Below are 27475 nucleotides of genomic sequence, written 5' to 3' on the forward strand. Positions count from 1 at the left end.
CTTTTCTTCCTTTTAATCTTCTTTTCTCACAGCATCTTGCTCTTGCTTCATGGCTGCAATTTTCTTTAATTGCCCTGATGTATTAATGTCAATTTTTAAACTTTCCTTCTCCCTGCATTGCCTCTATTTCCTCCAATTTTCTTTATTCTATTTGTTTGCCTTGGTCTTTTTTTTTTTTTTTTTTTTTGTCTTTTGTCTTTTTGTTGTTGTTGTTGTTGTTGCTATTTCTTGGGCCGCTCCCGCGGCATATGGAGGTTCCCAGGCTAGGGGTCCAATCGGAGCTGTAGCCACCGGCCTACGCCAGAGCCACAGCAACGCGGGATCCGAGCCGCGTCTGCAACTTACACCACAGCTCACGGCAACGCCGGATCGTTAACCCACTGAGCAAGGGCAGGGACCGAACCCACAACCTCATGGTTCCTAGTCAGATTCGTTAACCACTGCGCCACGACGGGAACTCCGGTCTTTTTTTTTTTTTTTTTTTTTTTTAGAGAATTTCCTCAAACATGTGGTAAACCCCGGCTATCTAAAACCCATCTTTTTAAATTGTCTGTTTAAAAACATATTTAAAACCAAGGCAATAAAAAATTGGTTGGAAGCTCTGAATTCATTAACAGAGTATAATGACTAGTGGGATGCATTGTAGAATTCTCTGGCTGGGCTATATTGTTAGGCGATTTCTGATGTGAATACCGTTAGGGAGTTTTTGCCCTCAGGTTGGTATATTACTTTCCTAGGGCTGCTGTAACAAAGTAGATAAACTCAGGGCTTAACAAGACAGAAGCATATTCTCTCTCAGCCCTGGAGACCAGAAGTCCAAAATTAGAGCTTAAAAGATTGGATTCCTTCTGGAGACCTTGAGGGAGAGTCAGGTCCATACCTCTCCCCTTGATTCTGGTGGCTGCTGGCAAACCTTGTCATTCCCTGGCTTGGAGCGTCATAACTACATAGTCTGCTTCCATCTGCTCTGTGTGTCTGTGTCTTCTTTTCTGTTGCTTATAAGAATACTCATCAGTGGATTTAGGATCCACACAAAATCTGGGATTATTTCATCTCACTGTTCTTAGTACATCTGCAAAGACCCTATTTCCAAATAAGGTCACAGATATTGAGAGTTAGGACTTGGACATATCTTTTCAAGCTACTATTCAGCCCATTATAAACTGTAATATTCTTCTAAGGAAATGTTTCCCAGTGTCCTACCTGGAAAAGAGAAACCTAGGATCTGAGCATTGGAAGGGTGTTATGGTTCTCATACTTCAATGCACAGATATTCACTTAATCTTTGTATTCATTATCTATTTCTGTGAAACAAACCTCCCCAAAACTCATAGATTTAAAACATCAACCACACACTTGTTCACCATTGTGTAGGGTGGTAAGTAAGACTGGGCCTGGCTGCACAGTTACTCTGCTGATCTTACCCAGAAGTTACTCATGTGACTGCAGGCATCTAGTCATGTGACTATAGTCAGCTAGTACAAATGGCCTCACCCACAGGCCTGTGGCTGGTGCTGGTGGGGCCTCTTTAGGTGGTCTCTTCTCCTCAGAGAAACTAGCTGGCTTCCTCACATGAGAGTCTCATCTCCCAACAGGGCAAAAGTGGAACTGCCACGGCTCCCTGAAGCCTATGTTCCTAGTTCATCAACTCTGCCACAATCAATTGGTCAAATCAAGTCATAAGGCCAGTCCAGATTCAAAGGGCAGAAAAACAGACTCCATTTCTCGATGAGAAGAAGGCAAAGTCACATTGCAAATCGACACATATGCAGAGATATGGGAGTTACTGCAGCCATCTTTATAAACCATCTGCCAAATCCCCATGTTTCATGCCCACACTCAGGTGTGCCTGGTATTCCTTAGTCCAGATTCTTCTGGTACAGCCTCTTCCAATTCTCATTTTCAGTTTTATGTCAGGCTAGAGAAAGGATGGTTGCCCTGCTGTAAGAGGCAGTGGAGAGGATCTGGAACCCTAACTACATTTTGATCAGACTTCAAAACAAAGCTAGCGCTTTCAACCCTTGCTCCTCTCCTACTTTCAGGAATATCATGTGAATTTCATTCTTCAGCTTTCTTGCATTCTTCTGGGCAGATGAACGTGCTACGGGATTTCCTACTCTATAGGCTTGAGTTTCAGTGCTCTGGGGTCTCCTTTAAATCAGACAAGTTTCAAGATTTTGTTGTTTCTATTTCCTCTCCTGTACTCTTTGACCTTATGGTTTTACGGGAAGCAGGGGTCTTTTTACTGTATTTTTGGATTATTTTGGGAAGGAGTAAAGAAACATCTCTAAATAGCCATTCAGTCTTCGACTAAGACAACCACGATAGGCGTTCCCGTCGTGGCTCCGTGTTTAACAAATCTGACTAGGAACCTTGAGGTTGTGAGTTTGGTCCCTGGCCTTGTTCAGTGGGTTAAGGATCCGGCTTTGCCGTGAGCTGTGGTGTAGGTTACAGACGCAGCTCGGATCCCGAGTTGCTGTGGCTGTGGCGTAGGCCAGCAGCTACAGCTCCCATTCGACCCCTAGCCTGGGAACCTCCATATGCTGCAGGAGCAGCCCAAGAAATGGCAAAAAGACAAAAAGAAAAAGACAACCGCAATAACTATTTATCTCTACAAAATGGCTACTCTAAATCATTCTAAAATTAAACACATTTCCAAGTATTTAAAGACGTGACTATTTCACAGAAAATGTCATTTGGGAACTATATTCAAGGGAGGAAAAAATATTACAAGGCATAATTACTCTGAACAGTCTCTCAACTGCTTTAATTGTGAATAATTAAGAAAAATGAAACAAATTCAGGAAAGGCTCTTAAAGGAATGCTTTCATGATGAGGAGAATGCTTTTTTTAAAAAAAAGATAAAGGTACACTAGCACCAGAAAGGGATAGCTATAGCAAAGAAGAATTTATAATTATTTCTCACAAGAAAGAGAAGATTAGAACAACCATAACTCTCACCAAGCCAGTCTGGATTCAGAAAAGGGTAATGAAGGGAGAGGGCACAAATGACACCTACAACTGGATAAGAATCAAGGGAATGTTTTACCAGAAAGAATAAAGACACAAAATGAGCAACAGCTAGAACCACCACAAAGAGATAACGTAAAGGTCTGTGTCATATATAAGGTTCAGTAAGAAGAGGGCCTTCTAGCCTGGGATCAGAAAAGTTCTGAAGAATTCCTCTGGAATTAACCATGCACATGCATATTTCAGATGAAAGCGCTGCATAAATAGAAATCAGCTTTTGACTTATCCATGCAAGTAGCCTTTGCTCTCAGCTAATAGCTAGAAAGGTCTGCAAATTATAAGGGTGCTTCAATATTCCTGCCTTCTCTTCCTCACTCCTCATTGCGTAAGAAAAAAAAGGATAAAAAGAAGTAGAGGCTTGCTAGAAAAGGTTGTCAAAGGGGTGGGGAAGGGAATCAAATTCTCACTCCTGAACCAAAACCCTGAAAAAACTGAAGACAAGACACATTCAGCCTCAGTGTCAAACAATGAATAGGAACTCTGGAGAAGATGTAGGTTGCTTTTTGGCAGACACAGAGGGAAAAAAAAAAAAACAAAAAACAAAGAGACTCAACCAGCCCTTGACTTTGGAACCACGGACTAGTGGATGTCTGTGATCTTGATCTGTAGATGCAAGAAAGCAACGGAAGAGAAACTTCAGCCAGCTGGCTTCTTGCTTAACTGGTACTTCTTCATAGATATAAAAGACAGTGAGAATTTCCCTTAGCACATCACATTTTAAGGATCAAAGTCCTAATCAAACAGCAATTGGACCTGTCAAAGGCATAAATTTAATTTTCAAAAGGCTTCAGTGAAATAAAAATCTGACCCATGGGCCAGTATTTGATTTCCTATGATCCTGGGCCACATATGTGGCCAGTAGTGATATTTCATTTCACAGCTGAGTAAATCCATAAAATTTGAATACTCTGGTATGTACACCAATCTTATGCCATCAGAAAAGAATGAATTATTGCTGTATGGATCATCAAATTGCCTGATTCATTCCACTGTGAAAATCCAGTTTTAAAACTCAAAACCCCACAAAATTCTTGATTAATGACCTTCTGCTGCACATTTAGATCACATCCAATTTTTTTTCTATTTTAAAGAATGCTGAAATGCACAACTGAGTAACTTTTTCTCATACACAATTATTTCCTAAGGATGAATTACTAGAAGTAAAATGGATTAGTTGAAGTTTTATAAATTACATACAAGTCGCTAAATAATAAAACTGCTCTTTTTATAAAAAGACTGTATGATTCCAAAAGTTCACCATAAGTAGAAAAAACAGATACCATGTTTGGTGATGTAGAGATGTAGAGATGTTTCTCTACTCCCTCCTAAAAAAACCCAAAAATACAGTTTAAAAAAAAAAAAAAAAAAGGCAAGCACCCTATGCCTCCTATACTAATATGATGGGTAAAAAATGGTCTCTTGCTTTTACTTTATATTTTTAAATACTAATGAAGAATGAACATTTTTAATAGATTACTGACTTATTGTGAAATTATTTGTATGTTTCAAATGTTTTGCACATTTTTTTATTGGGTATTCATTTTGTTCCTCAGTAGTCTACGAGAGCACTTTCCGTATTAAAGGAAATTTTCTATTTCTTTTGTATATTATATTTTCCTAGTTTGTACTTGACATTAATTTTATAATGTTTGATATATTAGACCACATACAAAGTTTCAGGATATTAGTATTTTCCTTTATGGTTTATGCCTCTTGATATATGATAATTTTTTATAATTTCTTTCATGTTATACCCATATGTAGCTTCAAGCTGATTTAGAAAATTAAACTGGAAACAGGTAATCATCTGCCAGGGGCACATGTCATAGAGCACAGGCTTCTGTTTTCCCCAACAAAAATTTACTGCTTGAATGTCAATATAACCAAAAAGAGGGAAGAAAAACATGCCCTTTAGCAACTGACATTCACTAATGTTATTCCAGTGGATTGGGTTAACTCCACTAGCCCAAATAAACTGGAAATCAGTATCTTTAAGCATTTTAATTTTAATTCCCAAAGTGTTGTGTTTCTGAATATCTCCTTCAAAGGGCTTTCACACTCATCATCCCAATCAATCTTCAGTCTCACATTGTGAGATAAGAAAAGGGGCTACCAGCTCCCCTTTGTGCAGATCAGGAAACCAAGGGTCAGAAACAGTATTGACTATCCTGTCCAAGATCGTCCAACCCATAACGCTTGTAGGCTGTGAAATGCAGATCTTCTGGACTCCTGGTCTAATGTTCTTGCCACTATACTACGAAGAGTTCTGATGAGAATGGGGAAATAGTTATATATATAAGTGCAGAAAAGAGAGAAATAAAGAAAGGGCATGTTTTCTGGGGAAAAAAATTCTTCTATTAACCCATTCCCATTTTTTACCTGTCTTACAGCTGTTTTTTAATTTTTTTCTATTAAGTTTTATTGAAGTATAGTTAATTTACAAGGCTGTGATATTTCTGCTGTACAACAAAATGACCCAGTCATACATATACATATATCCATTCTGATTCCTTTCCCACATAAATTATCACAGAGTACTGGGTAGAATTCTCTGTGCTATACACCAGGTTCCCTTTGCTCCATCATTCCATATACCTCAGTGTGTATATATCAATCCCAAACTTCAGTCCATTCCTCCCCTCAACCTGTCCCCTTTGGTAACCATAGGTTTTTCAAAGTGAATCTGTTTCTGTTCTGCAAATAAGTTCACTTATATCCTTGTCTTTTTTTATTTTTTTTTATTTTTTTTTATTTTTTGGACTTTTTGCTATTTCTTGGGCCGCTCCCGCGGCATATGGAGGTTCCCAGGCTAGGGGTTGAATCGGAGCTGTAGCCACCGGCCTACGCCAGAGCCACAGCAACGCGGGATCCGAGCCGCGTCTGCAACCTACACCACAGCTCACGGCAACGCCGGATCGTTAACCCACTGAGCAAGGGCAGGGATCGAACCCGCAACCTCATGGTTCCTAGTCGGATTCGTTAACCACTGCGCCACGACAAGAACGCCCTTGTCTTTTTTTAGATTCTACATATAGGTGATATCGTATGATGTTTGTCTCACTGCCTGACAAACTTCACTTAGTATGACAGTTTTTTGTTTTTTTAAGTTTTTTGTTGTTGTTGTTTGTCTTTTCAGGGCCGCACTCGTGGCATATGGATGTTCCCAGGCTAGGGGTAGAATCAGAGCTACAGCTGCCAGCCTACACCACAGCTACAGCAACACCAGATCTGAGCCACATCTGTGACCTACACCACAGCTCATGGCAACACTGGATCCTTAACCTGCTGAGCAAGGTCAGGGATCAAACCCTCAACCTCATAGTTCCTAGTTGGATTTGTTTCTGCTGCACCAAGATGGTAACTCCTCATTCTTCTGTTAATGGACACTTAGGTTACTTCCATGTCTTGGCTATTGTATATAGTGCTGCAGTGAACATTGGGTTACATATATCTTTTTGAATTATGGTTTTCTCTGGAGAGATTCCCAGGAGTAGGATTGCTGGATCATATGGTAGTTCTATTTTCAGTTTTTTGAGAAATCTCCATACCATTTTCCATAGTGAGTGCACAAATGTACATTCCCACCAACAGTGTAAGAAAGGTTCCCTTTTCTCTACACCCTCTCTGGCATTTATTATTTGTAGACTTCTTGATGATGGCCATTCCGGCTGGTGTGAGGTGATACCTCACAGTAGTTTTGATTTGCATTTATCTAATAATTAGTGATGTAGAGCATCTTTTCATGTGTTTTTTTGGCCATATCCACAGCATATGGAAGTTTCCAGGCCTGGGACTGAATCCAAGCTGCAGCTAAGAGAGACACCACAGCTGTGGCAACAACTACCTGGCTTAATACTTAAGAAAGCAACAACAAAATGTATAAAATCTGAATCTGTTATCCCTAAAATATATATGATTGTGGTAATGAAGTAAAGTAGAATGTAACCAGGTCTAGAGTGTTTTGTCTGATTGTCCAAATCTTTCATTCTCTGACACTAACTATGTATCCAACAATTCAACACAGTTCTGACACTAACCATCTGGAGTTCGATCAGTCCCACAGGACTGCTCCCACTTCAGATGCCAGCCACAAATAAGGTATTCAGACTAACTCCACTTCTGCCTGGCCTATGACAAATGTGGGAGTTCTGTCAAGGAAAAAACAGAACTGGACAGAAGCTAAAGCATAAAAGCAGTAACTTGTGCGAGAGGAGAAAAGAAAACTCAGTATAGAACTCTTTCACTTTTAAATGCAAGTGGGGATTTATAAACTTTATTGTTATCAAAGGGGAAACTTGGGGGGAAGGATAAATTAGGATGTTGGATTAACAAATACATACGACTGTAAATAAAATAGATAACTAATAAGGACCTACTATATAGCACAGAGAAATCTACTGAATACTCTGTGAAAGCCTATAGGGAAAAAAAGAATGGATGTATGTGTATGTATAACTGGTTGACTTTGCTGTACATCTGAAACTAACGAAACACTAAGTCAGCTATACTCCAATAAAACTGGGGGGAAAAAGTGGGGGGGTTTATACACAAGGAGCAGGGGAGTGGCCAGAGGAGGGAACATCAGGCATAAGAGGGGATTTTGGTTAACCCAGCCTAACAGTATTCTTCCTGAAATGCAGGTCAGGGTGATCAAATGTCACCTGGAAAATAGTGTTAGATGAGAAATTTTATTAGATATCAAGAGTGATCAGATATCAGGATAGGGGTTTTGGAAACTGACTTAGGATTCTTGCTACAACTGGATTCTTGAGGACAAGGCCAAAGGAAGGAAACTAGCAGGAAAAAAATGGCTCAAGAGTGCCTTCCTAGGAGTTCTCATGATAACTCAGTGGCTAATGAACCCCACTAGTATCCATGAGGATAAGGGTTCAATCCCTGGCCTTGCTCAGTGGGTTGAGGATCTGGCATTGCCATGACCTATGGTGTAGGTCACAGATGCGGCTCGGATCCTGTGTTGCTGTGGGTTTGGCATAGGATGGCAGCTACAGCTCTGATTCAACCCCTAGCCCGGGAACCTCCATATGCCGTAGGTTCGACCCTAAAAAGACAAAAAAAAAAAAAAAAGAGGCTTCCTAGAGTTAAGGAGAAAGTCTTTGTCAATTCCCACGACTGGGTTTCCAGGATTCACTAGAATGACTCACAAAACTCAGAAAAGTGCTTTCTTAACTATTACTGGTTTATTATAAAATATTCTACTCAGGAACAGCCACATGGAAGAGATGCAGATAGCAAGGTATGGGGAAAGGTACTTAGCAATGAATTACTGTTTTGCTAGTTAAGAATTACAGTTAATAAATACCCACCTACATTATTAGTATAAAGAAAACATTACCATTGTACCTAAAAGATACCTAATACTCATTACTTTGTGGAAAAAGATGCATATGAACATGCATGCATGGTTAAGGTAAAAAAATTGTGTAAGTGTTCAATTTGCCTTCCTTCTTAAAAGTTGCTGAAAACACGTTCCAAATAACTCATAGATAAGGTTTTTGTGGAACTGTAATATTTACCCCTTTATCCTAAGTTTGAAGTATACTTCAAAGTATACTCAACCCCAAGAGAAACCCAAGTATCTTTCAGAAGTATTTTTAGGTAAACATTCAGTTAAACAGTCTAATGATACCTTTTGCTCCACCTTCAAAAACTGAGCCAATTCTTCCACAGTTAGGTGATCTTTCTTGTCACTGTAGCTCAAAAGCAGCAAATAAAGGTCCCGTCTCAATGACATCATTTTGTAAAAAACACAGAACTCCTCAAATGTCAAAGTTCCTTGATTCTCATCTGTATCAGCTTCCTGAAAGAGGCACAGAAAAAAAACAGTCAATGTGAGAGTTTGAAATAGGAAATTCAGTATCAGGAAGTAATATTTACTTACTATAAAAAGGCTAATACACATTTTACAAATGGTAAACACATTCTGTTCAAGCACACATGGATCAATTTAAAACCTGACTCTATATTAAGCCTCAAAGAAGTTTCAAATTATTAAAAATTGGAACAACACATTTCTAAATACATGTAGCATATAGAAGTAAATGCACATACCACATATTAAAACTTGTGTAATGAAGTTAAAGCAATAGTTAGAAACTTGAAACTTTCAACTTATTAGAAAGCAAGGTAGATTAAAATCAGAGGAGCTAATAATTCAACTCTGAAAGCTAGGGAAAAAGTTAAGCTAAATTAAATAGAAGGAAATAAATTATAAACAAAAGCAGAAAGCAACAAAATAGAAAACAAGCAGATATAACATCAAAGATGAGCAATTCAAACAAAACCTGATCTTTTGAGGAAATAAAAGGAAAATCTTGGACAAGACCAATCATGAGCAAAAGAGAGAAAATACATTTAGCACATAACAAAAATACCAGTCTTTATCAGCTTCTGAACTGTAGTTCAATCAAATGTAATTTTTTAACCAACAACAGAATCTCTCTTAATTCTGCATAGGTAGCTTATCAGCACCATTGGTACCTCCCTGCTTTTCCTCTACAAAAGGCTGAAAATACCATCTGGACTAATTGCTAGTAATTACTAAGCGAGGATCTTTCACCACATACCTTCCTTCTGATTGACTGAATTTGTCATAAAACCGTAAAACTGCTGGGGATATATAATGAGCAATCAGTCCATTTACATGATCTTTATTCTAAGTGAACACAGTTGTAACTGAACAAAAACTGACAGGGAGTACATGGTATCATGAAATGCATAGATTTTGAAACATATGGTCAGCTGGTATTTTGTGGTTTTAAACACAGCTTTGAAAGTCAAAGTGTGTATAAAAAAAATATTTTTTTAAAATTTGCTAACTTTGGATCAATTAAAAGCAAATACTTAGACCACTATTTAAATCATACAGTTTCTTTGTGAAGCTGACTGCTGTTGCCATCTGTCATTTTAAAGGGAGAGGTAGACTTGTCTACAGAATACCAACATTTTTGGTGTTTGAGGCTCTCGGTTGCAATCTTTGCATCCCAAGATATTAGGTCTAATGTTCATATTTCTGTCATAGCTTTGTTTCAAAATATCTAGCCCTGGATAGAGAGACAAAACATATTTTCAAGACTTCCTTGGAATTTCTTAAATAATTAAGAAGTTAAAGCAGAAGAACTGCAGAACAATTAAGAAGTTAAGAACAGTAAAACTCTGAAGTTTAAACAATAGCATCAGAGTTTTCAGGTGGCCTAGCAGTTAAAGATTTGGAGTTGTCACTGCTGTGGCATGGGTTTGATCCCTAGCCGGGGAAATTCCACATACCATTGGCACAGCCAAAGAAATAAAATAAATAATAACCAGAGACTTCAAAAAAAGTTATCCACACCTTAAAAGATCATTATTTTAAAAATCAGTTGAATCTTGCACTGCAACAAAAAGGCAAAGAAAATTCTAGAAAGGTTTTAATGTCTCAACCAGCAATTCAAAAATTGAATTGAAAATAAAATGTTCCGGAGTTCCCGTTGTGGCGCAGTGGTTAACGAATCCGACTAGGAACCATGAGGTTGCGGGTTCGGTCCCTGCCCTTGCTCAGTGGGTTGGCGATCCGGCGTTGCCGTGAGCTGTGGTGTAGGTTGCAGACACGGCTCGGATCCCGCGTTGCTGTGGCTCTGGTGTAGGCCGGTGGCTACAGCTCCGATTCAACCCCTAGCCTGGGAACCTCCATATGCCGCAGGAGCGGCCCAAGAAATAGCAACAACAACAACAAAAAGACAAAAGACAAAAAAAAAAAAAAAAAAAAAATGTTCCTTAAAATACTACTGATATCCTTGTTCCCATCACTCCACCCTGAGCACTCACAGAACTCTGTTAACTGCAAGACCTATGACAGAAATATTTTATGTACAATAGAAGCCCAGCTGCTTTAAATCTAAACTCATAAAAAGAGATCTTAATGTTTTCTTTAAAATTCTCTAAAGCATTTACTTTGATCTCATAAACATTTCCTGGTTTACCCTCTAAAATTAGAGATAAAAAGTGTCTGAAGGGAGGTATATATATAGAAGTAAAAATAGTTCAATATCTAATGTTACTTCTTTATCATACTTCAAAAAATTACCCCTCAATTTTTTTTCTTATTTTAGGGCCACACCCAAAGCATATGGAAGTTCCCAGGCCAGGGACTGAATCCAAGCTACAGCTGTGACCTACACTATAGCTGCAACAACTTTGGATCCTTTAATCCACTCTGCTGGGCTGCTGTACCTCTGCAGCAACCTGAGTCACTGCAGTCCGATTTTTAACCCTTCTTTGCCATGGTGTCCCAAAATTTTTATAAGTATAGGCTGGCCCTCCTCTTGGAGTTTGGCCTGATTTTTTTTTTTTTTTTTTTTTTTTGTCTTTTTAGGGCCACACCCATGTCATATGAAGGTTCCCAGGCTAGGGGTTTAATCAGAGCTGTAGCCACCAGCCTATGCCACAGCCACAGCAAAGCAGGATCTGAGCCGCATCTGCAAACTACAACACAACTCACAGCAGCTCCAGATCCTTAACCCATTGAGGAAGGCCAGGGATTGAACCTGCATCATCATGGATACTAGCAGAGTTCATTAACCTCCACAGGAATTCCTGGCATCCCTGATTTAATGAGGAGCTATCTCTCCATTCCTGTGAATGGGAAGGAACAGAAAGGGGAGGTGGGGCTCACAACAGGACAAAAGTAAGGTGTCACAAGGGGGGCCTGGAACATGGCAAGCCTTTCCATAAAATTTAAAAGACAATTCATTCTGTGACAACTTACTTCCCCGCCCATGTCCCTCATTCCATCTCTGGCTTCTCCTATAGCATATCTCATTCCTTCCTTTCCTTTCATGTTATTCTTCAGTGTAAGCAGACCAAGTTCACCCAGCACAAACCATATCCAGCTTCCACCGTATCTGTGACTGTAAGGGGTCACAGACCCACCTCCCACTAATTATTGCAACTCATATTGTTCCTGCCCTTAGCACCTCTGAGGACATGTGGTTAGAAGACAAAGGAAACACAAAACATTTAACATTTAAATATCACCCCTCTACTTATTTTTACACATACAAAATGTCACCTACTTAGTCTCTTAGAAAATCATTGCAAAACATGATTAAGCATATGACTTATCTCCAAATAACAGCCTTTCCTAAGTTAACATTCTAGTATTTACTAATAATCTAACACTGTCTTTGCACCATCTTCAATCTTCAAGTTGACGAAACTCACTTTTACTTATTTATTTATTTATTTATTGGTCTTTTTATACAGAAGTTCCCAGGCTAGGGGTTGAATCAGAGCTACAGCTGCTGGCCACTGCCACAGCCAGAGCCACAGCCACACCAGATACAAGCCAAGTCTGAAACCTACACCACACCTCACAGCAACACTAGATCCTTAAACCAATGAACGAGGCCAGTGATCAAACCCACGTCCTCATGGATACTAGACAGGTTTGTCACCACAGAGGCACAGTGGGAACTCCTGACCAAACTCACTTCTGCATCTTGGAAGAAAGACTGAGTACAATCCCAGCAGGAGGCACAGGACAAGTTTGGGCCCATGGATTTTCCTCAAGAACTTACCACCAGAGAAAGACAAGTACTGTTTTTTCACGTTAATTAGTTTTTATTCTGATCATCACAGCAGACTATGAATGAGGTCGGTAGACAAAATCTTATCATCCTCTTTAAGGGACTAGGATCATGTTTATTCCATTATTTCAGTGTCAAGTAAAGTGCTTAGAATTATTTCCTAAAAACAACAGCATCAACAACAACAACAACAAAGCACTTTAGGAGGTGAAATTGTGCACGCATGTCAAGCATAGAATCTTTTCCTTGATGAAATAAAGTGCCCCTCTCTTCAAAGAAAAATAAAACACAGAGCAGCTATTTGTCTCCAATAAGACAAAATAGCCTTTTGAAATATCTCAGTACATGAATAACCTCCAACATGTATTTTACGTAAGGCCAATTGTGAAAACATACCTGAAACATTTGTCTGACTTTCCTTCGGGGCAGATTGACATTTAGTTTATGCATCAGTTGGTGTATCTCTTCAATGTTCAGTAAGCCATCACCATTCTTATCAGCTTCCTCAAAGGTCTGCTTCACCCACTTGCGGAAGGTTAAGAAAAACATCTGCATTTTCCCCAAAATAAAAACTGCTTTCACAGAATACTCACAGGGACATTTGTCATTAACTGAACTGGAGAAGCAATTCTCTTGAGGAGGCCCCTACAATCCACAGAGTTCTTTGTGAACTACCAATAGTGACAACTACAATCAAAGAGATGCAGGGAGGAGGGCACCTCTGTGGGAAATGAGAGGCAAACTGTATCATTTTGGGGGCTTCTTTAACTCAACCATTTTAACCACACTGTTAAATCATCTCTATGATGTACTGAAACCCCAAATATACCAAATATGGGCCTTATCTTCTCCTACAACCTTTCATCTAGTATGTTTTTAACCTTCACAATACCCCACACTATAAGATCTTTTCAATTCCCTTTTCTCAGTCCCACCCTTACATTTAAAAATTTAGACCATCTTGTTCAATCTCCTCATTGTTCAGATGAGGACATAAAACCAGAAAGAAGAGAGGGAGAAATGTGGTAAGAACCAGTAAGAGAATTGGTTCTCAAACGCAGGTCCTCTGCAAGCTGGCCTAGTACTTCACAGGCCTTTCTCTACACTGTTCCCCTTCCTATCATTAGCTTTTATGGTTCTTGCCTAACAGCCCCAACTTTTAAAGCAAGAGCATTAATAGGAACTATAAGCCTGATATGCTAATGGCTGCTCTCAAAGCTCAGATATGATACTAGGTGCCTGAGAATAGGAGATTAGATACAAAGGAACATCATGTGAATTGGAATTTTAAAGACTCCTCCTCTACCCCAGGACAGTGAGTTGGGTTGTTTTACATAGTGAGGAAGCAGAATAAATGGTAACAACAAATGGATGAGTTAAAAAGTCCCAGTTAACTTTTAGTAGAGGGTTTGGTTTTTTTTAATGTATGATTCACAGTTGTTAGAGGGGTAAATTACAGAAGGTAGGAATGCCATGAATATTAAAAAAAACAAACTGAGCTTCAAAATTCAAAGGGTAATGAAGTGAGAAAGTACAATGGTGATGAAAAAAAGGGAAAAACAGAATCAAAGTAAGAAAAAGGCTTAGGTTTAAATCCAAGAAATGGGAGAATGAGAGTAGGTCAAAAGAAAGGGTCAAGGAATAGTATCAAGCAGGTGACATCAAACTGAGAGACTTTCAAAATATTAACTAACCTCCCAGTAGTAATTCAGAACATTTCTATTTCTTAGATGGGGTTGGAAGGACAGAAATAGAGGTAGAATCAGACCAAGAAACATACACTAGTTCTCATTCTACGCTGACCTGGCCGAGTGACAGTGGGTCACTTTTATCACCTCTCCGGGCTTCCATTTCTTCATCTATAATGTCAGTGAACACAACTAGATGACCTTGAAGCCCCTTGCAACTAGAAGATTCTATGAAAGAAAAAACCATTCTCTCTCAGTAACAGTACACATGGTATAAGATAACAATTGCAGGTAAAAGTATTCTGGTTATCACAAAGTCATTCCTCATAATTAAGACATGAGTACCCAAGAAAGCCCTGAATTAATGATTCATAGCCATATACATGACAAATTTAAGAAAAGAAATAGTCATTCTGCAAAGAAAAAGCAGGAGAATAAAAACTGAATGAAAAGTTATGGCTTAGTATTTTTATCAAACTGAATGGTATTATTTAGTGCAGGAGCAGGAAAACTTTTTCTGAGGGCCTGAGAGTAAATATTTTAGGTTTTACAAGCAACTTGGTCTCCATTGCAACTACTCAACTCTGCCACTATTACACAGAAGCTGCCATAGGCAATATATAAGTGAACTGACATGGCTGTGTTCTAATAAAACTTTATTTATGGATGCTGAAATTTCGATTCAATAAAAGTTTCATGTGTCACAAAATTTTATTCTTCTTTTGATTTTTTTCAACCATTGAAAACCCACTCTTAGTTCAGGATCTCATATAAAGGGAGATGGTGGGCCTGATTTACCCTGCAGGCTGCATATGCAGAACTCCTGATTTACAGGGAGGGTGTAAGGCTTCCATTTACAACATCTGTAAAGGACCTAAAGTCTAAAGGCCTAAAGTCTGCTAGAGGTAATAATTTCCCTAGTGGCGTCAAGAGGTAAAATGGGGGGAGTTCCCGTCATGGCTTAGTGGTTAACAAACCCAACTAGGAACGATGAGGTTGCGTGTTTGATCCCTGGCCTCGCTCAGTGGGTTAAAGATCCGGCGATGCCATGAGCTGTGGTATAGATTGCAGATGCGGCTCAGATCCTATGTTGCTGTGGCTCTGGTGTTGGCCAGCAGCTACAGCTCTGATTCAACCCATAGCCTGGGAACCTCCATATGCCGCAGGTGTGGCCCTAGAAAAGACCAAAAAAAAAAAAAAAAAAAAGGTAAAATGGGCAATCATGGAAGAAAATGATCTGACAGAGGAAAATGCTGAGGCTAAGTGCCAGCACCATCGTGTTTGCATGCTGGAGCCAGCAAGCTTTCAGACATGAATCTATCCAAATAGGAGAAAGCAAAAGATTCACCAATCCTTATCTCTCTTTAGCAACATAAAATGCTTAATATGTGCTGGACAGTAATCAAAGCACTTTGTGTATAATCAACTCATTTGATCACACACTATATAGGGCGGGCACTATCAGTTAATATTGTCATCATGTGATAAAGACTCTGAAGCAACAGGGTGTAAGTGACTTCCCCAAAGTTATGTAGTACATGGCAGAGTTGGTATTGGACCAGACAGGGCAGCACCAGTCTCAGTCCTTAACCACAACACTATACTGCTTCTGATAGATGCATGTATGGCATCTACCTGCCTTCGACACAGCCGTACTGCAGAAATAACTTGAATTTCACTTTACACTAGATGGATTTTTTTTCACACAACCACTTAAGATTCATTATTCACTCACAGTTGAAATTTTCATGGCTAACTGAAATGTAATAATAATGAACATCTCAGCTCTGTTCTCAATTATGTAATTAAATGTACATCCAATCAAGGAGGTCATTATGTTATTAAGACATTATCTACAACAGCCAAGACATGGAAACAACCTAATTGCCCATTGACAGAGGAGTGGATAAAGAAGATGTGGTACATATACACAATGGACTATTACTCAGCATTAAAAGCAAAGAACTAACAGCATTTTCGGCAACATGGATGGACCTAGAAATTATCTTGCCAAGTGAAGTCAGTCAGACAGTGAGGCACCAAAATCAAATGCTATCACTTACATGTGGAATCTGAAAAATGAACACAATGAACTTCTTTGCAGAACAGATATTGACTCACAGACTCTGAAAAACTTATGGTTTCCAAATGAGACAGCTTAGGGGTTGGGGGATGCACTGTAGGCTTGGGATGGAAATGCTATAAAATTTGGTTGTGATGATCATTGTACAACTATAAATGTAACAAAATTCATTCAGTAATTTTTTAAAAAGTTGGAAAAAAGACATTATCTAAACCCCTATGAAGTTCTGATAAATCTGTGTAAGAATGCTTCTCTAACTCAACATTCCCTATTTTTGACATCAGCTTCCTCTTCATTATTCATTAATTTCCTGTTTCTTTTTCTTTCCTCACTGACATAAACATCAACTCTACTAAATTTCTTATAAAATCATTCCTCTGTGTGGTTCTGGGGTACACTTGCTTTCCAGACAGCATATTTTCAGAATATGAAATTCCTCAGCTGTCAGTTTGATTAATTCAAATATGAAAACTTTCTACTGCCAGGAAATACATACAAACAAATCAGGTTCAAAAAACTACTCACCTAAGCTGGTTAAATTCAAACTAGAGTATTATAACTTTAGGATGTTAAATATAATCTCAAGGTAACCACAAAGAAAACAGCTATAGAATTCACATTAAAGTAAATGAGAAAAGAATTTAAACATTTTCCTACAAAAAAATCAACACAAAAGAAGATAGTAAGGCAGGATATAAGGGACAAAAAAAGCTATAAGGCATAAACAAAAATACAATAACAGATATTAACCCTTCTTTATCAATTATTTTAATATAAGTGGATTAAACTCTTCAATCAAAAGATAGATCAAGAGTTCCCGTCATGGCGCAGTGGTTAACGAATCCGACTAGGAACCATGAGGTTGCGGGTTCGGTCCCTGCCCTTGCTCAGTGGGTTAACGATCCGGCATTGCCGTGAGCTGTGGTGTAGGTTGCAGACACGGCTCGGATCCCAAGTTGCTGTGGCTCTGGTGTAGGCCGGTGGCTACAGCTCCGATTCAACCCCTAGCCTGGGAACCTCCATATGCCACGGGATCGGCCCAAGAAATAGCAACAACAACAACAACAATAACAAAAAAAAAAAAAAAGATCAACAGAATAGATAAAAACTCATGACCTAACTATATGCTGTCTGAAGGAGACGCACATGAGATACAAAAACACAGATAGATTAAAAATGAAAAGATGGGAAAAGATATTCCATGCAAATCATAACCAAAAGAGAGCAAGGGTGCTATACTAAAATAAGACAATAGACTTTAAATCAGAAAAGATTACGAGAGGCAAGGACATTTTGCATTAATAGAAGTCTCTACACAGCAAAAAGATATAACATTTATGTATCTAATGATAGACCGTCAAAATAGATAAAACAAAAACAGACAGAATAGAAGTTTTCTTATGGTGCAGCGAGTTAAGAATCCAGCATTGCCACTGCAATGGCCTGAGTTGATGCTGTGTTGTGGGTTCAATCCCTGGCCTAGGAACTTTCAATGCCATGGCATAGCAAAAAACAAAAACAAACCAAAACAAAACAAAAAAACATCAGACAGAATTGAAGGGAGAAACTGATAGTCCTACAATACTTGGGGTACTTCAATACCTCACTCACAATTACAAATAGAAGCGCCAGACAGAACTAAGGAAACAGAATTAAACACCACAATAAACCAACCCGATCTAACAAACACATACAGACACTCTACCCAACAATAACAGTATATACATTCTTCTCAAATGCACATGGGAAATTTTCAAGATAATTTTTTTTTTTTTTTGGTCTTTTCTAGGGCCATACCCGTGGCATATGGAGGTTCCCAGGCTAGGGGTCTAATCAGAGCTGTAGTCACCAGCCTATGCCAGAGCCACAGCAATGCGGGATCCGAGACACATCTGCAACCTACACCACAGCTCACGGCAACACCAGATCCTTAATCCACTGAGCAAGGCCAGGGATTGAACCCACAACCTCATGGTTCCTAGTCAGATTCATTAACCACTGAGCCATGACGGGAACTCCAGGATAAATTATATTTTAGGCCACCAATTAAGTCTCAGTAAGTTTTAAAAGATATCAGGAAGAAGGAAATAAAGATGAGACCAGATGATAGGAAAACAATTAAGAAAAATCAAGGAAACTATAGTTTTTTCAAAAAGATCCACAAAATTGACAAGCCTTTCGAAAAAGAGAAAAGAAAACTCAAAGTACTAAAAATCAAAAATGAAAGTGGGGACATTACTACCAATTTGACAGAAACATAAAGGAGTATAACAAACTACTACGGAACAATGTTATACCAATAAATTGGACAAACTAGACAGAATGGACAAATTCCTAGAAACATGAAACCTACTAAGATAAAAAAAATCACAAAGAAATAGAAAATCTGAATAGACCTATAACTAATAAGGATATTGAATAAAAAATAAAAAATCTGGGAGTTCCCGTCATGGTGCAGTGGAAATGAATCTGATTAGGAACCATGAGGTTGTGGGTTCCATCCCTGGCCTCACTCAGTGGATTAAGGATCCGGCATTGCTGTGAGCTGTGGTGTAGGTTGCAGACTCGGCTCGGATCTGGCACTACTGTGGCTGTGGCACAGGCCAGCAGCTGTAGCTACAATTAGATTCCTAGCCTGGGAACCTCCATATGCTGCAGGTGTGGCCCTAAAAAAAAAAAAAAAAAAAAAAAAAAAAAATCTAAAATCTCTCAACAAAGAAAAGGTTTGGATTTGATGGCTTCTAACCAAATGTTTAAAGGAAAACATATATCAAATCCTTCTCAAATTTCCAACCCCCTCCCCCAAAAAAATGAAGTGGAGAGAATACTTCCTAACTCATTATACAAGGCCAGCATTACCCTGACACCAAAGCCAGACAAAGTCACTACAAGAAAAGAACATTACAAGCCATTATCTCTTATTTACATTGACACAAAACTCCTCAACATAATACAATTGACCCTTGAATACCACAGGTTTGAACTGTGTGGGTCCATTTAGACATGGATTTTTTTTTTTTCAAAAGTAAGTACTACAGTACTACACAATACACATTGGGTTGACTCCACAGAGTCAGAACCACAGATAAGGAGGGACAACTATAACATTATACTTGGATTTTCAACTGTTCAGGAGGTCTGTGCCCCAACACCTGCATTGTTCAAGGGTCAGCTATACTAGCAAATACAATTCAGCAGCATATTAAAAGGATTATATGCCATGACCAAGTGGGATTTATTCCTGGAATACAAAGATGGTTCAACTTATAAGAATTGAGCAATGTGATATGCTGCGTCGACATAATGAAGGAAAAAACAACTATCATCTTAATTGATACCGAAAATGCATTTTGACAAAATTCAACATCTTTTCCTGATTAAAAACACTCAACAGGAGTTCCCGTCGTGGCGCAGTGGTTAACGAATCCGACTAGGAACCATGAGGTTGCGGGTTCGGTCCCTGCCCTTGCTCAGCGGGTTAATGATCCGGTGTTGCCGTGAGCTGTGGTGTACGTTGCAGACGCGGCTCGGATCCCGCATTACTGTGGCTCTGACGTAGGCCGGTGGCTACAGCTCCGATTCAACTCCTAGCCTGGGAACCTCCATATGCCACGGGAGCGGCCCAAGAAATAGCAACAACAACAACAACAACGACAAAAGACCAAAAAAAAAAAAAAAAAACACTCAACAAAATAGGAATAGGAGAAAATTACTTCAACATAATAAAAGCCATATATGAAAAAACCACATATTCTATTCAACAGTTAAAAACTGAAAGATTTCCCTCTAAGATCAAGAGCAAGACAAGGATGTCTGCCTTTACCACTTCTACTCAACAGTGTACTAGACGTTCTAGCCAGAGTAACTAGGCAAGAAAAAGAAAAGGCATGCAAATTGGAAAGGAAGAAGTAAAATTATGTTTTCAGATGATATGATCTTATATGCATAAAACAAAGACTTATAGAAGAATAGAGCAATACCACCCTTCTCACTAATTTGTTTCACTTTGAAAAAATTATTTTTCATAAAAATATGTTAACACATAATAGAATTTATTATAATTTTTAATGAGATGTTTTCAGAATTCTCAGATTTAATTTCCAATATGACAAATATCAATAGGTGGAACCCACATAAAAACACTCTTGGGTCTTCAGTTTTTAAGAATGCAAAAAGGGCCCTGAGACAAAAGTCTAATTATGTTAATTTCTCTTGTCAGAAGTTGGCTGAGGAATGCACCTGCACTAGAGATAGTCTTTTGAGGAGCTCCTGGGAAGTTTTTCTTTGCTTTGAACAACAACAAAAAAAGATTAGAAGAAACTTTGCTCCCTCAGGGCAGGGCTTCTCCGCATTTGGAGCTGCTGCAGCTTTCTTTGACTAAAGGGTAGCCAGCTAAAGGACCAAGCCAACATGTTAAGAATGGCAGAACCTGGGTCTCTGGTAATATTACTGGGCCACCAAATTAACCAACCCTGGAACCACTTCGTCTCATGTCTCTTATTCATGAGAAAATGAATATTCTTTATATTGGTTGAGGCACTGTTAGTATGGTTCTGTGGCTTGCATCAGAAAGCTTTCCCAGTAATTCAGCATTTTTTTTTCAAATATAAAGGAGTTAAGAATCAAACTAACAGGGAAAAAAGCACAGAAAGTTAATTCCTATGTTTGTGTTTTGTTCTTTTATGAATCCCAGTTGCATTGATCTGCATGCTGTGAATATTGATGAAAACATCATGGCTCATCAGCTTAAATCTTTGCACTGTCAACATCCTTCCAAAGGCTATTTCCACTCTGCCCCAACAATGCCCAGAGATTATAGCTACGGCAGTACAAATTGATCACTGCTCTAGAAAAAATTAGGGTACACATTCCAATGACAGCAAGGAAGTGGTACTATTCCCTACATGGAGGGGGGAACATGTATTTTAAGACCACCCAAAACATGAAAAAGATAACCAAAGCAGTCAACACAGCTAACACTGTACAGATAAGGAAACCAAGGCCAGAAAAGCCATGTGTGTCACACGCCTAGCTCAAGCCCAGCAGAATAGATGCACTCAGACCAAGTATGTTAATCTTTTATCTTGTCAGCACCACAGGGCCACAAGAATGGGTTTAGTAAAGAATAAAAATCAGGGAGTTCCCATTGTGGCTCAGCAGAAACAAATCCAACTAGTATCCATGAGGATGTGGGTTTGATCCCTGGCCTTGCTCAGTAGGTTAAGGATCCGGTGTTGCTGTGATCTGTGGTGTAGGTCACAGACATGGCTCAGATCCAGCATTGCTATGGCTGTGGCATAGGCCAGCAGCTGCACCACCAATTCAACCCCTAGCCTGGGAACTCCCATATGCCACAGGTGTGGCCCTAAAAAGACAAAAAAAAAAAAAAAAAAAAAAAAAAGAGTAAGAATCAGACTCCAGTTTCTTGAACAATTTAGAGAGGGAAGGTAAATATTAAGTCAAAAATAACTTCCCCTTGAGTGTCAATCAGTTGAGTTTCCAAACTATAATTTAAGAAAAGAGAAAAAGCAGGAAAGAACTTAATACCTGGTACCTAATTGGAACTCAAAAAGTATTTGTTAAAATAAACTGATTTTACAACAACGTAGGATTTTCTCTAATTCAAATAAATACTTTCCCAGTTACCTCATCTCTCTTAGGCAAATTTAGGTTGCATTTGGAGACCTCACAGATTGTGGTACTAAATCCAGTCTCCTCAGAAGAAGTCTGCTCCTGAGTTCATGCAAACTTAAGTTTCTACATGTTCTCTGCACTCATTTACTTGGGATGAAAGTGAAGAGGAGACTGAAAGTGCTCAAAGTAAAGAAAGATACAGCAAGGAAAGTGGCTTTAAGCCTCAAAATTATGGGAAAAAAATACAGACTCATACACACACACACACACACACACACACACACGCACACGTGCGCACACACATGCATGCACGCACACACAGTTGCAAATGAAAGTTCCAGGAAGGATATTGGTTGTGGGTCCTCTGCCTTTTAGCCAGGGAATCTTCATCACTGATGCCAGCCATCAGGTACTTGAGACCTGTGATCCAGGTGCGAGCCTCCTCAGGGTTGGAGGTGATGAGATCCAGGGACTCCATGTGGTTGCCATGGTAGATGGTGAAGCAGCAGCTGGGATCAAAGTTCCCCTCGGCCTGTCTGTGGAATATTTCAGACTGGCGACCCTCGGTGACTTTGTAAATGGAGTCAATAAGTACTGTGAGGAGAGGAAGATACATAGTTATGTGGCAGGTGAAAATGTATTTGCATTAAAAAAAAAAGAAAAGCAAAATCATCTTAAAACTTGAAAATAAAATTCATCATCTGTAAGTTGTGATCTTAAGTTCAAATTTAAAATACAAGCTCTATCTATCAGTTCCTGCTAGGAACCTTCCCCAGGTACCACTTTACCCTCCTGCACAGTCAGACAATACCCTCCCAAGTGTTGTGTCAGGATGTGTTGATATTTGGGATAGGAAGACAAATATAACCAACAGGACAAGAAAACTAGTAGAAAAGGGGGCTATGAATATGGCAAATGTATAATTTATACATTTATGCAGGGAAAACATACAATAAGACCCTAAAGCTGACTCTGACATTTTACAATATGCATAAGCCAACAGTTAAAAATTGAAGGGGAAAAAAAATTGGTGGTAATTGAATAGCACAGATAGAGGTGACTGGGATTTCAAGAGAGAAGTCCATGATGGTAAAGGCAAAGTAAAGCGGTGGAAGGAGACAAGGTGGCAGCTCAGGGAAGGAGGCATAAAGATGCAGAAACATTAGGCCCACTCCTGGGATGCTGAACAGGCCATTAATGCTGGACTGAACACTCAAAAGAAGAGCTCAATTCGAGCTAAAGCTAGAAAGGCAGATAGAGGCTAGATGGAGGGAAGGAGAATACCAGGTCAGAAATTAGCATTGTTCAGGCAGTAAAGCAACATGCAGGTTTGGATCAGAGAAGAACTGGCAGAGAGGACTACTTTACGCTAAAACAGTCTTCTTGGTTTGCTTGCTTGCTTGCTTGGGGGCATGAATCAGGAGTGTACCAAGCCTACTGATTGCCCAGGTACACCATCCACTTCTCTGCTCTGCAGAGTCCCAATTTTTCTTTCTTTCAATGTGTTCTCCCTATGACTCATGGGGAAATGGGCCTATTCCCAGCCCAAGGGCACGTTCTGTGGGGGTCTAAGCCACTGGGGTGGCCCAATTCCTAAATTATCTGATTAATTTAGGTGTGGAAACACAACCCAGTTCTAACCAAAGAGACATGGGTGCTCTGCTTTGAGGGAAGGGTATGGTAAGCAGCTCTTCCATCCTGAAAAGGAGGCACTGGAAGAGAAAGCCCCTTGCTGCATCTTCACCACCCTATCAGTTGTGAAGCCTTGTTTCTGCTGCCTGGTTACAATGCCAGCTCACAAGAGGTAGAGCCAAGAGCACTTGTGGGACCAGAACTAGAGACTCAGCATCCCGTGCCTGAGACCAGCCAGTCTCTGAGTTCCCTGTTATGTGAGAGAATAAATTTCTGTTATCAAGTAAGCCTAATTTAGTCTGTGACTTGAAGAGGAAAGCATCTTAATGGAGAGAGGCAGAAGGAACTAGCAAAATGGAGATTGGTTAGGAGACTCAGCAATAGGCCACCAGAAAAGTGAAGAGACCCTGGATAAAGGAGTTCCTGTGCAAACAGGCGGGAAGCAGCAGAACAAAGAGACAGGACAGGGAACTCAACCTAGACTTTGTGCCAAGTATAGAAGGTATGGAGGGAAGGCATTATGGAGGAGGCGGATCAAAACTACTGTACCTAGTATCATTGAAACAATTTTTAACTGAAGAGTTAACTCACTCTTCAGTTAACTGTGCTCAGAATATGGCAAAGCCCTTTAAATCCTCGTGGGTTTATGATATCCTTCACTTTTTACAGGAAAATAAAAGGCCTTAAGCTATAAAACCTCATATCCCAACTAAAAAAAGAGATGTCTCCAACACAGAAGAAGTATTACCAAGTACAGCACTTGTGGATAAGAAAATTTATGGATTTAAATTCCCCTATTAAAGAATTAACAAAAGCCAAAATGGTCATTTTACTTATCCTCTCTCTCCACATTCTCTAACCGTTAAATCTTACAAAAATATGAAAGTTGTACAGATCTGCAGCTTCCACAGAGCCCACCCAATAGAACCCATGTGTTACTGTGCCAAGTCAAGCAAAGAATTCAAAAGCTGGTCTTACTTTTTGCCTTCTCACTCTTCCTAGAGGGTCTCCATCGGAGGCGGGTCCGGTGTTCATCCAGGTAAAAGAGCCTGACAAGCCCTTTGGTCCCCCGTTTCAGTTTGATCATCTGAGTCCCGGACTGCATCACACTCATGCATCTTTCAACTGCAAACAAGATTAAAGCACATTCAGCTCTCACATGATGCACGTGTGCTCTGGTGTTCAGAAAACTTACTATCGGAGTTCCTATCGTGGCTCAGTGGTTAACAAATCCGACTAGGAACCATGAGGTTGTGGGTTCTATCTCTGGCCTCACTCAGTGGGTTAAGGATCCAGCGTTGCCATGAGCTGTGGTGTAGGTCACAGATGCGGCTCAGATTCCGAGTTTCTGTGGCTCTGGCGGAAGCCAGTGGCTACAGCTCCAATTAGACCCCTAGCATGGGAACCTCCATATGCCACAGGAGCGGCCTTAGAAAAGGCAAAAGACAAAAAGACAAAAAAAAGAAAAAAGAAAAAGAAACCTTACTATCAAATAAAACTTCCTTTCACACCCTAAATACTCTAAGGGCAAGAAGCCAAATTTATAAGAGGTAATCTGCAAAGATAGTTATTAAAGAATTGAGGAGTTCCATTGTGGCACAGCGGGTTAAGTCTCCAGCACTGCCAATGCAGCAGCTCAGGTTACTGCTGTCGCACTGGTTCAATCCCTGGCATGTGGAACCTTCAGATGCCATGGGTGCAGCCAAAAATAAATAAATAATTGACTCATCAGGCTTAAGCCAATAAAAAGCCTTCCTGATGGAAATAAAATTCTACTTCTAGATAAACAATGCATTACTACTGAACAGAGCAGCTTTTCTTCTAACTGGCAACATGTTTTTTGGTGTTAAGACTGAAATAATTTGATACTTGAATTTATGTCAAGAAAGCAAGTTCTCAGACTTCATGCTAAATGTTATGAGCCAGTTATAAAAACATCTTAGGATACTGCTTTAAAATGCAAACACAAGTAATGGCAAAATGTTTCAACAATTGTTGAGTTGGATGATGGCTGTATATGGGTTCATATAATTGTAGTTTTGCACATGCTTGAAGACAGCTAAATTTATTTTAAAATGTGATCAGAAAAAAAAAAAAAATCAGGAGTTCCCATCGTGGCACAGTGGTTAACGAATCTGACTAGGAACCATGAGGTTGCAGGTTCGATCCCTGGCCTTGCTCAGTGGGTTAAGGATCCCACGTTGCCGTGAGCTGTGGTGTAGGTTGCAGACGCAGCTTGGATCTTGAATTGCTGCGGCTCTGGCATAGGCCAGTGGCTACAGCTCTGATTAGACCCCTAGTCTGGGAACCTCCATATGCCACGAGAGCAGCTCAAGAAAAGGCAAAAAGGCAAAAAAATCTGGTTTTCATTGTGCTGTATGGCACTGGGAACCATATCTAATCAATTATGATGGAGCATGATAATGTAAGAAAAAAGAAATGTATACATGTATATGTAACTGGGTCACCTTGCTGTATAGTAGAAAATTGAAAGAACACTGTAAACCAGCTATAATGGAAAAAATAAAAATCACTATAAAAAAATCAAGTTCTCACAATTAAACATAAAATAATTGTTAATGAATTTAGCTGCTAGGACCTTCCATCTAGAGAAATAACTTGGTAATTGGACGCAGGTAAAATTCAAATCACTTATCCAAGTTCACGCTATCATCTAAATTCTGTGCTTTGAGATGAACCTTGATGGACGTGAGCCATCTGTTGGTATTGCCTGTTTCCCTTTCTTTGTTAATAGCACCCACTTTTCCTTTGGAAATACTTATTTCCCATATTATGTGCCTTTGGTGGCCTGTCAACTACCCCAAGCAAGAGATGGGCACCTGACCTAAGCTTAGAGCAAATCTGGCTCCCTTCCAAGGAACATGAATCCTGAGTGGAGTGCTGAATGAAAACAGAACTGAGCAATTTCAAAGGCAAAGACTTAAGAGATGCTCCTGGTCAGCCACCCCAAAATGTTAGTTGTTACAGTTACTCTTCCTGAAGCTCATCAATTATCCCATTTTCCCCGTGGTCCTACAAGTTATATAGTACTCTTCCAAACGTCCTTTTCTCATGGCATCTGCCAGAAACAGCTTTTGTTTCACCAGTCTATACACAGGCACATATGTAACCATTAGAGCACTAGAAACAGCTGGCTCTAAGTACCTAACTCATCAAGCAGCATGCTGATAGGTAAAGAAATGCAGTTGATAAACTTCAATAATGTTAGACTTCAGCTTTTTTGATAACTTATTTTTTACTAGGAGAGAATTTGATCCCAAATCTTAATATTGTATGTACAGCATACGCAAGGTAACTCCAATATAACCAACTTTCACTATTTCCTCCATGAAGAGCCTTTTCTTCCCCCAAAGAAATCAGGAAGAACTGCATAAAATTAAGTATGGTTTTAGGATTTGATTTTGCAAGAAAGGTAAAGTATATACAGGATGCTTTTACTCATTTCATCTAACATATCAAATATGCAAGTAATAAAATCCACTTAAGAAAACAAACTTAAAATGTTTACTTTGAAGCACAGAACGAAATTTTAAATTGGTGGCACACACTTTAGTAAGTTTACCCACCACTGAGCACCATTCACTTAGGTAATAAAAGTCATGGATGAGAATTTTTCTTTTGTCTTTTTTCATTTTTTCAAGTTTAATTGAAATATAGTTGACTCACAATGTTGTGATAATTTCTGCTGTTACAAAGTGATTCAGTTTGTACATCCATTCTTTTTCAGCCACACTGACCATCTCATACCAGTATTTAGAGGGAGAACAGAAGACAGCCAGTGTACCAAGATAAATTATCAAGTCTAA

The 27475-nt window shown here is 39.3% G+C and overlaps 1 protein-coding gene across 13 annotated transcripts in view; it reads right to left on the reverse strand.

The window, feature by feature from the left end:
* PLCH1 (phospholipase C eta 1) overlaps positions 1–27475 on the reverse strand; it is a 242633-nt gene that overhangs the window by 77347 nt on the left and 137811 nt on the right. For 12 of the 13 annotated variants that reach the window (XM_021069699.1, XM_013982146.2, XM_021069702.1 and 9 more), the window contains 4 exons: positions 24627–24773; positions 22367–22610; positions 13008–13137; positions 8678–8848 (listed from right to left, as the gene is read on the reverse strand). In XM_021069699.1, the coding sequence (XP_020925358.1) occupies positions 8678–8848; positions 13008–13137; positions 22367–22610; positions 24627–24773 (692 nt within the window). Of the gene's footprint in view, positions 1–8677; positions 8849–13007; positions 13138–22366; positions 22611–24626; positions 24774–27475 lie in introns of those variants that run through there. The other variant, XM_013982154.2, reaches the window with a different exon arrangement.

The sequence above is a fragment of the Sus scrofa genome, chromosome 13, assembly GCF_000003025.6.
Source record: "Sus scrofa isolate TJ Tabasco breed Duroc chromosome 13, Sscrofa11.1, whole genome shotgun sequence".
NCBI lineage: Eukaryota > Metazoa > Chordata > Mammalia > Artiodactyla > Suidae > Sus > Sus scrofa.